The sequence below is a fragment of the Bubalus kerabau genome, chromosome 21, assembly GCF_029407905.1.
Source record: "Bubalus kerabau isolate K-KA32 ecotype Philippines breed swamp buffalo chromosome 21, PCC_UOA_SB_1v2, whole genome shotgun sequence".
Classification (NCBI taxonomy): domain Eukaryota; kingdom Metazoa; phylum Chordata; class Mammalia; order Artiodactyla; family Bovidae; genus Bubalus; species Bubalus kerabau.
In genome coordinates, this window is record NC_073644.1 from 45,962,882 (window position 1) to 45,974,111 (window position 11,230).

At 53.7% G+C, this 11,230-nt stretch overlaps 1 protein-coding gene across 2 annotated transcripts; it reads left to right on the top strand.

Moving 5' to 3' along the window:
* Positions 1-1,810: 1,810 nt before the first annotated feature.
* On the top strand, positions 1,811-10,541 carry TUBB6 (tubulin beta 6 class V). 2 transcript variants are annotated; one of them, XM_055559167.1, is made up of 4 exons: positions 1,811-1,941; positions 2,164-2,272; positions 3,858-3,968; positions 8,671-10,535. In XM_055559167.1, the coding sequence occupies exons 1-4, from the start codon at positions 1,885-1,887 to the stop codon at positions 9,732-9,734; spliced, it is 1,341 nt and encodes a 446-aa protein (XP_055415142.1). In that variant the 5' UTR covers positions 1,811-1,884; the 3' UTR covers positions 9,735-10,535. The 2 variants fall into 2 exon arrangements, with proteins under 2 accessions (XP_055415142.1, XP_055415143.1); XM_055559168.1 differs by lacking the exons at positions 1,811-1,941; positions 2,164-2,272; positions 3,858-3,968 and adding an exon at positions 4,056-8,466 and having other exon boundaries at positions 8,671-10,541.
* Positions 10,542-11,230: the final 689 nt, after the last annotated feature.

The following is an 11,230-nucleotide window of genomic DNA, read 5'->3' on the forward strand; positions in this document are numbered from 1 at the left end:
GAGCCACTTCCTCTTCACAGGGCATTTCCACTTGGCCTTGGGGAGGGTGTGAATGGAGCCCCAAGTCTCCAGTCTTCTCACCTGAAGCATTCACAGGGAAACTGGGCATACTCAGAAGGAATGTCACAGGGCTCAGACCCCCCAGGACAAGCTCTCCTTTACAGACATGGCCAGAGGACCTGAGGTAACACAGCTAACTGGAAACAGAGCCGGGGCTGAGATCCAAGTCACCCTGACTCACAGAAAAGTGGTCATTCCTTCTGGCCACACAAGGCCATCTGGAAGGGGGCCGCTGCTCCAGAGAGCCTAACTCACCCCTACAAGTGACCCTGACTCATGCCTGCCTGGCACACCAGAGGCATTTGTGGCTCAGAATACCTGTGGGCCGCCTGAGCAGCTGGGTTCCCCACAGGAGTGGCCTGGAGAGTTCTGGGTGTCAGTCTGAGAGCAAGCCCTAGAAGCCCGCAGTAGGGGTCCAGGCTGCTGGGGTGAAAGTCCCTAAGGGGAAGGACCACTAAGCAGGAAGGGTGGGGGCCCAGGACTCTCCCTGATGCCAGCAGCTGAGGAGTGAAGCCTTTCCCCGCTGAAGGGGCTGTGGGCAAACATGGCGGAGGGGTCCCGCTGCGCCTTGCCGCCTTGTCAACAAGGCAACAGGGAACCGCAGGCCAGTCCCCTAGGCCAGGGAGGGCTGAGATCATTCCGCAGGGAATCCCCGACGCTCCGTGGCCCCGGAGAGAGAAGGGTCACCGGATCTCTCTAAGACTGACACTTCCTCCGTCCTCCAGCTTCGCGCCTGTCCCCAAGCAGGACGCCCGCGTCCACATCCCCCACCCCAGCAGGCAAACGAAGGCCGGGACTCTGGGGCGTGGAGGGTGAGGGAACCGTGGGGGAGGGGGGAGGCTTTCCTTCCTGACTCGGGAGGGAGAGGCTGCTAGGCTGTGCAGGGCGTGTGTGTAAGTGTGTGTGTGTCTCCGTTTCAGGTTTAGCCGTGTTTTCACTATAACCTGACTCCATCACGAACGGTTCGGACTCGTCAGAACTGAAGGGCACTAGTATTTCAAGACGGAGAAGCAGTAGGCCGGGGACGTAAGGACTCGTGCCCACCGCTGAGTCGGAGCGCAGGGGTCAGAGTCACCCCGAAAAGATCCACTCCCGAGTCCCCCGGCCTTTCCACCGGCTGGGTTTGAACCCGCGGCGCGCGTGGACCTTGCGGTCCTGGGACCCACGCCGGCGGCTCCGTGCAGGCGCGCCTCCCCAGTCGGCTCCGCCGGACCGAAGCGCGGGGAGTCTTCGTTCTTCCTCCGGGCGGCGTAGCGAACCGGGGAGCACTAGGGGAAAGTTGTCCTTCGCTTCCCCGCCCGCCCGCTCGGATGGGCGCCCCAGGAACCCGCTCTTTCCCCGCCCGGCCTCCAGGCGGGCATCCCTCCACTGTTCGCTGGTCGGCTCTCCCTCTGGGACCGCGCAGGGTGGAGGCTGCCCAGGGAGGACGGCTCGAGGGCGCGCAGGGGCGGGGTGCCTGGGGCGGGGGGAGGTCTGGGGGGCGGCGAGAGGAGGCGGGGAAGAGCGGATGGAGGCTCACCCACGGATGGGGCGGAGTGGGGGCGGGGACGGAGGGGCCAGGGGGAACGGGGGCGTGAGGGGAGGACCTGGTCTGGCTCAGGAGTTAGGAAAGAGCACGCGGACCGGGTGCCTGGGGGACGCCGGGTGTGGGCAGGGCGCCCGGACCGCAGGGCAGAGGGGGCGCGGCCTGGGGGTGGGGGCGGGCCCGGCCATTGGCCCGGCCGGCGGGGGGAGGGCCGGGGAGGGGCGGCCGGCGCCGGGTGGGGGACCCGAATGCCCGGGCAGCAGTCGCCGCGCCGTCAGAGCAGGGAGCGCTGAGCGGCCATGAGGGAGATCGTGCATATCCAGGCTGGCCAGTGCGGGAACCAGATTGGCACCAAGGTGGGTGGGCGCTCCCCCCCCGCCAAGCCCTCGGGCCGGGGCCATGCGGGGCACGGGCGGCCGAGGGGGCGTCACGGGGACTCTGCCCTGCTCCCCGTCCCCGAGGCCCCGGAGCGGCTCAAGTGCGCCTGGAATCTGGCAGCCGCTCCCCGCGCCCCGCCCGCCGGGCCGGCCCTGGGGGACCCTGGCTGACCGTCTGTTCCCCGCCCCGCCCTTTGCTAGTTTTGGGAAGTGATCAGCGACGAACATGGCATCGACCCGGCCGGAGGCTACGTGGGTGACTCTGCGCTCCAACTGGAGAGAATCAACGTCTACTACAACGAGTCCTCGTGTGAGTGGCGCAATCCGCCATACCCCCCAGACCCCGCCATCTCCCCCAGGACCCCGGCCATCCCCCCGGACCTGGCCATCCCCCCCCGGACCCCACCATCCCCCTTGGACCCCGCCATCCCTCCGTCCATCCCTCTCTGGGACCCCGGCACCGCCCTGTGGGACCCTTACCATCCCCTGCCCCCACCCGTGGGCCCCCCGGCGCGTGGGTGGTTCGCGCTGGAAAAATCCTCCCGGATGTAGCCCGGCGCCCGGCTCCTCCCTCGCTCCCCCTGGGGCGGGAAATCCGCCGTCGGTTGATTTCAAACAGGCTCTTGGCCTCTCCTGGTCTGAGCTCTTGAACCTGACCTGTTAGTGCTGTGAAATCAGCTTAGTGGGGCACGTCCGGCTCTTTTTTTTTTTTCCGGTTTAAAATTTCTTTCCTAATGAAGGTTTCTGGCTCAAAATTTGAAAAACACTACCTCAAAAGATTGTTCTAGCCCTTTGCAGACCTCCAGAAAGACTTTACGCCCACTGGAAGATGGACCTTCAGACGGACAGGGTCTTTGTCTGGCCGAGTTTAGTTAAAAACTCCAGGCTGTGGTTTATCCAGGTTTAAGAATAGTACCAGCCCTGTCCTGGGGAGCTTCATAGGTATCCTGGTTACTTATGTACTTTATTTTTGTAACAATGTTTATTGTAAAAGTGATACATGACATTCACAGGACAAACACAAAAGGAAGATGTTGAAAGAACACCCAGGATGTGACAGGTGCTGCCCCTCAATATACCCACCTGTGTCCCCAGCCTCAGAGATAATCACGCTGTCTTTAGAGTCACTGCTGGTCATCCACAGGAGAGCTGGGAAGAGCAGGACACATAAACCATGGGGTTTTATTCATTAAGCAGCTATGACAAAAGGTCTGGAAGAGCAGGCGTGAGTGGTGAGATTCCTGGATGGCACTGAGAAAAGGCCAGTATAAATGGCACTTGCTGGTCACCCCCAGGCCACCCTGTCTTCAGCCTGGGTGTGTGAGTAGCAGAACAGGAGTTGTAGGACAGTTCCCAGTGCAGTCCTTGTGACCCCACCCTCACAGGAACCTTTCTTGCCTGTTGGCATGAGCACATGCTCACTTGTCCATAAATGAGACAGTCCCCCAGGAAACAGCCGTGGACACACCTGAAACAGGTGCACAGACCTGCTTGTGGCTTCACATGCGTGTGAGGGAGAGAGATGCAAAAGTGTCCTGGCAGCATGGCTGCTCACTGCAACAGGTATGGGTTATTAATGCGGAATTAAAAAGTTGAACTGTGCACGAAGGAGGACTGGGAAATTCAGGCAACAGGAAGTCTAGAGACCTCGCTTCTCATCCTGCCTTTTCCGGGAACTTCCTGTGCCCTATGCCTGGGCTGGCTTCCTCACCCGGACAAGTCCAGGGTGGATTGTGTTTTGTGAGGCTCCCCTCCCCCAGGGCTGAGACTCTGTGACCCTAAGAAAGCCTGCTTTGTACATCCAGGCGGCTGTGCTGGTGGGACTTGCTCTGCAGAAGTGTGTTGTCCCAGGAACCAGAGACTGACTCTCATGGGTGGGTTCCGTTCTCTTCCAGCTCAGAAGTATGTGCCCAGGGCCGCCCTGGTGGACTTGGAGCCGGGCACCATGGACAGCGTGAGGTCCGGGCCTTTTGGTCAGCTCTTCCGGCCTGACAACTTCATCTTCGGTAGGTTCCGTCTTTCCTGCTTTCTTCTTCCTCTTTTTTATTTTCTAAACATCCAGCTAATTTGTGTGCAAGATTAAAAACATCACATGGCATAGAAAAGCTTAGAATGAAAAAAAAAAAAAGAAAAGCTTAGAATGGAAATCAACAGTCGCCAGCCCCATCACAAGGCAGCCTCTTGAAGGAAAGTAACCTTTGATTCTCTAAATGAGATGGTTTCTAGTAATAATTCTTGATTTCAAAACATTTTAGACATTAACTTCTTTTTCCCTCTCATAAATTACTAGCATAAAAAGACGATAATAATTTGCCTGTGGTTCCTATGTTGGTTGTCAGTGTGTTTATACCTGTGTTTCTTTTTCCATTGTCTATAGGCTGTTCTGCTTTCTTTCCAAAAGCTAGTTCCATATGAATTGTTTTATCAGGTTTGGGCAAATCTTCCTTTCCTCTTTCTTCACCCAGAACATGATTATAGCACCTGTTCCTCTGCAGACTCCTAAAGAAAATTATGTAAAATGAAATGAAGTGGCACTGTTAATGTGACCAGCCTCCATCACCTTGGAGCCATGGTTTTGGGGAGTCAAGGCAGAATCTTGGGAGATCTTATTGGTACATAAATTGATTCCCTTGGATTGGACTCAGGCCTTGTGACCTGTTATAAAGATGATTCAGCAAGGTACATGCTCATGATGTATAAAAGACCTCGCGGCATCATCTGCTTCCCCATCACTGTGGCAACCTGCACAAGCAGTGGAACAGGTGAAGCTTCTAGTACTTTGTTCAAGGGTTTTTGTCACCTTTGATTTTCAAATCAAATAGACCAGGAGAAAAGGCTCTGGTGCCCCTTTTATTACTGCAAAAAAAATCTAAATTACTAATACTTTTATAGTCCACAAGTGGGGACATTTAAATTCTTTATCTTTTCCTAAACTAGACTCGGTAATTGTTCTCAAGCAAAGGTGCTTCTAGATCCTGCCACCAACATGGTCACCACTAGCTACATGTGGCTATTTAAATTTAATTAAAGTTAAATAAAATCAGTCTACTTCCTCAGTTGTACTCCACACATTTCCAGTGCTCAGTAGCCAAGTGTGGTTGGTGGCCACCACATTGGACAGGGCATAGCCCAAATACATCTAGCTATGCCCTGTCCAATGTCACTGCAGTCGTTATCAGACAGCAGTGCTCACAGCCTTAAAAGATATGTACTAGATTAGGGGAATGAAGACTGTACCTATATGAAATAGCTACAAGAGTGATTTTTAACAGCTGACACTATTTTTAACTAAGAAAATAACATGTTTGGCCATGGAGAACTGAGAGGACCAGCATGTCTGAACTCACTGTGTGTGCTGTTGGCTCAACAATTGTTTTTAAGTCATTATCCACTTAATAAAAGAGTCTGAGTTGCCTGCAGATTCACAGTAGGTGAAAATAGTTTCACCCCATTGCCTTCAGAGTGGGTGAATTTTTTAAAAAGTGTCATTCCGTATTCAGATATAGTTTGAAGTGATTTAAAAAACACTGACTTGAAGTAACTATAATTTTAAAAGTGAAAGTTCTCTGCATTTGAGTTTATGCTTTAGAAAGCCACACCTTTTTCTTAACAAACTGTTCGTTGCATGGCAGCTATGCCTGTTAGTGGAGAGAGTTTTGTGGGAAAGAGCAAAGCTCTAGGAAGGTGGACCTCAGGCTTCTTTGTACATATAACTTTCTCTCCCAGATTCAGGGCTGGAAGGGAGTCAAAAGAGCCTGGAGCCCCAAGACTTAACCCACACCCTGTGTGAGCTGGAGGTGAACCAGGGCTGGGCTCTGAGGCCTCGGGGATCACTACAGCATCGCTTCTACAATCTGGAGCCGCTGGTTAATGTCCCAACCTCTGATTGCAGAAGACGTTCAACTCCTGACCCCCAAATATTTAACTGGGAACGTCTGTTGCTATGAGACAGTGGCAAAATATTTTCAGAAGCCTCCAGCTTCCTCCTCTTGGTTGAAGGCAGAGAAAACTTCACATCTGATCACTCTGTAAACACCCAGGAGACCGAGGGACTGTGTGAACTGGAGGCAGCAGAGGGTCCGGGCCGAGGGGCTCCACTGACCATGGCTGTGTATCACTTTGAGTCCCCACTGCCCCCCAGTCATTGGTTTCCACGTGGTTTCAGTCCTTGTCCTCGGGGCAGCTGTGAAGGGGCATCAGTTCTACCCCAGCTCCAGGTGGGAAGCTGGCCCAGCTGTGTGCTGGCTTGCAGGGGGAGGTGGTGGAGTCTTGGGGGCCTAGGCAGGACATGACGGTACTCCAGCCTCATACAAGGCATCCAGCCAGGTTTCACTGTGGAGAGGCAATGTTTGTGAGCAAGAATGCAGTCACCTCCTGGGGGAGGCACCTCCAAAGGGCTGTGCTCCTTGTAGGAAGCGGGGCCGCCCTCCGGAGTCTGTCCCTCTCAGCCCAGGCTCGCTAGCCTTGATGATGTCACTCTGCTCACAGTATTTAGGTGGTTCCCTCTTCTCTTTGTAGGACTTTAGATGTTTCATCACTAATAGTCAGTACCTCTTAAACTTACTGAAGAATCACAGCATTTCGGTGGTTCTTGTTCTATAGACTTGCACTTTGCACCACTGAACGTAGCACTGACAAATGCTGTGGAAGATCCAAAGACGTTTGAGCTAAGACTCCTTCCCGGTCTGAGGCCGGCCCCCAGGGGTAACTGTAGGTTCCAGGGGTGTCCTGAGTGGGCCCTGCCCCCGAGTGCCCAGTGCCTCCTTCTGCTGTGGTGCTAGGAGGCACCACCATTCTCCGTGGTCCGTCCTGCTGAGTCACCACCCCCAGCTCTGTTTCCCTCATCGTTGCATGGGGGTTGGGGTGGGATGGTGGTGAATTGTTGCCACCGGAAGGTGTAGACAGAAATCAGGGTAATGTCTTTCGTGTAAGGGGGAGAGGTGCACACAGTGCAGTGCCAGCAATGCCTTGACCCCTCAGGTCCTCTTGTTTTCTGAGCCCACCTGACACAGCCAAACGCCCTGCCCCCTCATCCTTCAGCCATGGGACCACCGCAGTCTATTTTGTTCCATATGGAGGGAAACTTTGATAAAGAAGCTGATCTATTTTTTCATAATACATGATTCTTCTTTTCAAAACCAGATTTGAAATACCCACATACTAAAGAAATATACTGCCTTGAACAGCCTTTCTGACTTCCTCTATAGCTGGGTTTTTCAGCTGCACCCCACACTGCCTTCTTACCAATGAACAGGAAACAGCAGTGCCTTATCTTTTTAACTTGTCATTAAATAGGTCTGTGCATCATTTACTTTTTTATTGCTTTTTGTAATGTACCTTACCATGGTGCTCTAGAATTCAGTTCTTGATGGTTTTTCTAATGTCCCTTAAAATGCATATTAACATATTGATTTGAGTTGAAGACTAAAGCATGTTTTTCTGATAGAAAGTAGGTGCAATCTGGGCTTCCCAGGTGGTGCTAGTGGTAAAGAATCCCCATGCCAATGCAGGAGATGCAAGAGACGTTGGTTCAGTCCCTGGGTCGGAAAGATTCGCTGGAGGTGAAAATGGCAACCCACTCCAGTATTCTTGCCTGGAAAATTCCATGGGCAGAGGAGCATGGCGGGCTACAGCCCATGGGGCTGCAGAGAGTTGGACATGACTGAGCAACTGAGCACCCACACAGGTGCAATCTGGATTATCCACCTGGTAACAGGGCTGCCTTGCCAATTAGGCTACATCGCCAATAGTTTTCATTATCTGAATGAGCTAAATCTGCAGCCTAAAGCATTGACAAAAATATATTTGAAACATTTCATTAAAAATCATACTGGCAACATTGTGTTGGAATTAAGATTTCAAATTTTCCAACCTTTTGAAGTATACCAGACCACACAAAGAGCCTTTCAGTGAAAGAACATCAGATAAATCTTGGCGCAAAGCCTTTCGGAATCTTCCTGCTGCAGAAGGAAAGTTATTGATGCAAGTCAGGTGCTTCCAATTCTGCTTTCCAGAAACTTGACTTTGGGGCTGAAAGGTGGTTAAAAATACTTTCTGATGGTGTAGATCAGTATTTAGTTTTTGGCATTTAACTCTGAAGATCAAATAATTGAACGAAATTGCTAGAATACAGTTAATTCTATTTATATGTTTATGCGAACAAAATATCTCAGTGTTTGTTGATATATATGTAAAAACAAAGAATAAGGAATAATGTGGATGTCAAACCTTGTCTCAATCTGGCAATATTTGATGTTCACACTTGGATAAATGAGCTAATGGAAAAAATATAGTTCCTGATGATGATGAACGAGGGGCCCATTAAGGAGGGAACATATTACTGTTTTGAAAAGGAAGTATTTGTACCTAGTTCAAAATTCAAGAGAGCCCAAAGGATAGGGGAAAGAAGTTTGTTTTCTTAATTTATGCTTTTTGTTCCCTTGTCTTTTACTTTGTGGGAGAATTATCTTTTTAAGAGTAAGAATGAAATTACCAAGTCAGAACGTGAGTACATCTTAAAATTAGCAGATTTCCCTTGTCTGAAGTGGCCAGCCACCCTCCTGTGCTCCAGCAGTGCTGAGGGCCTGGGGCCCACCTCTCACTCTGTTATCTATTCACTTCATGACTTGTCTTAACCGTACTGATGGCCCCTCACAGCAACCCCTGTAGCCCTGTCTGAATCACGTCCCCTCTCTTGCTTGACCCCAGGACAGACTGGCGCCGGCAACAACTGGGCCAAGGGCCACTACACAGAGGGCGCTGAGCTGGTGGACTCTGTCCTGGACGTGGTACGGAAGGAGTGTGAGCACTGCGACTGCCTGCAGGGCTTCCAGCTGACCCACTCGCTGGGCGGCGGCACCGGGTCTGGGATGGGGACCCTCCTCATCAGCAAGATCCGCGAGGAGTACCCTGACCGCATCATGAACACCTTCAGTGTGATGCCCTCGCCCAAGGTGTCGGACACGGTGGTGGAGCCCTACAACGCCACCCTGTCCGTGCACCAGCTGGTGGAGAACACAGATGAGACCTACTGCATCGACAATGAAGCGCTGTATGACATCTGCTTCCGCACCCTGAAACTGACCACCCCCACCTATGGGGACCTCAACCACTTGGTGTCGGCCACCATGAGTGGCGTAACCACCTCCCTGCGCTTCCCGGGCCAGCTCAATGCCGACCTGCGCAAGCTGGCCGTGAACATGGTGCCCTTCCCACGCCTGCACTTCTTCATGCCTGGCTTCGCCCCACTCACCGCCCGCGGCAGCCAGCAGTACCGGGCGCTGACTGTCCCCGAGCTCACCCAGCAGATGTTCGATGCCAAGAACATGATGGCAGCCTGTGACCCGCGCCACGGCCGCTACCTGACCGTGGCTGCTGTGTTCCGGGGCCCAATGTCCATGAAGGAGGTGGACGAGCAGATGCTGGCCATCCAGAACAAGAACAGCAGCTACTTCGTGGAGTGGATCCCCAACAACGTGAAGGTGGCTGTGTGCGACATCCCACCCCGGGGCCTGAAGATGTCGGCCACCTTCATTGGCAACAGCACGGCCATCCAGGAGCTGTTCAAGCGCATCTCGGAGCAGTTCTCGGCCATGTTCCGGCGCAAGGCCTTCCTACACTGGTTCACAGGCGAGGGCATGGACGAGATGGAGTTCACCGAGGCCGAGAGCAACATGAATGACCTGGTGTCCGAGTACCAGCAGTACCAGGACGCCACAGCCGATGAGAGCGAGGAAGCTTTTGAGGATGACGAGGAAGAGGTCAACGAGTAGAGGCGTGTCCTGCCTTGGACACCGAGGCTCAGAGGTCTTTTCTCCAAGCCTGGTGTGTCTCCTGGCCGCCCAGGGGAGTCCCGTCTAAGTGTGGGGACAGTCCTCTCACAGGGGCGGCAGACTGTCCTGTCTGTCATCTGGGATGGAGGGCGTCAGAAGAGCGGGAACTGGCATCCCTGCCCGAACATCGGACCAGAGAGGACACGAAAGAACTCATGGGCCATAAATAAAGGGCTAAATAAGTAAACCTCACCGTCTCTTACGTGTTCACCTGTGTCTGGGAATTAGGGGCTAGGAACGGTGTGCTTTCATCCCTACACCCAGGGCTTCCAGGTGCCGTCTCTTAATGGACGTGCAGCACTCAACATAGAGACAGCCTGTACACGATTAACCTAAGTGCTCCCCTGTCTTTTGGACTCTGCTTCCCTAACAGTGCCCCACCTCCCGGGGAGCAGCCCACTCCACTGAGGGCAGGGCTTCCTTTCAGTTGGAGGCCCTCAGGCGGCCCTGAAACTTACTGGTGGCCAAATGACTCCTTGGGAAGCAATGCACCCCAAATAAAAGCCTGCGTCCTGGTTTCCAGCCAACACTTAAATCCCCACAGGATCTTTCATCTTCTGCGCGTGGCCCTGGGCTAGTCTGCCCAGCCTCCCCTAACAGCCCCGCTGGCATTTGGAGGAGACACAGAAAATGACCCTCAGGCTTCCTGCTGGGGACGCACAGGCTCGAGGCGTTGGGGGCTGGGCGGCAACTCGGAGTTGCTGTGGTTCTTCCTGGCGAGGTAGGCCAGCAGGCAGGCCCCATGGGGAGTTGGGAGGTGGCTAGGGCCGGAGGGGTAATGGGCTCTAAATAAGGATCCCTCCCACCCCATGCTCACTAAGCGCCCTCTGCCCTCTGAGGCTCAGTCTCTCTGGGGCAGCATGCTCCCTTCCCAAAGCCTGGCTCCTCCCCTGAGTAGGCAGTGTCAATCCAACTGCTTCAACCCAAGTGATGTATCATGGTGCATGGAAGCATTTGAGGCTAGTGCTGGACCCCTGCCCAGCCTCCCAACCTGCCATAGGCCCCCAGGAACTGCTGAGCCACAGCCCACAGCGTCCCTATGCAGTTCTGTGTCCACCACGCCTTGCACAAAGCACTCCCTCAGACACGCAGCATGACTTGACCCGAGGTAAGAACAGATCCCATTTTGCAGAAACCTGAACTACCACAGTGAACATCTTTCCCCATTCCTCTGCATTGCAAGGCCCAATGGAGCTTGGAGGAGAGACAGTGTCCTGAGCATGTGCTAGTTGCCAGGCCCTGACTTGCTCATAATCTGCAGGTATAGATGGGAACCACACTGAGGCTGTGGTGGCCACACTGGGGCTTACTGGCACCATGCAGGACCCTTGTATAATGCCGGGGAGAAGTAGTCCCTCCTGAAGGGCATCACGCATAGCCTGGAGCCAGGCCAGGTTCACACTTGGCACCGCCTGGGAGCTCAGCCTTGATGGCGC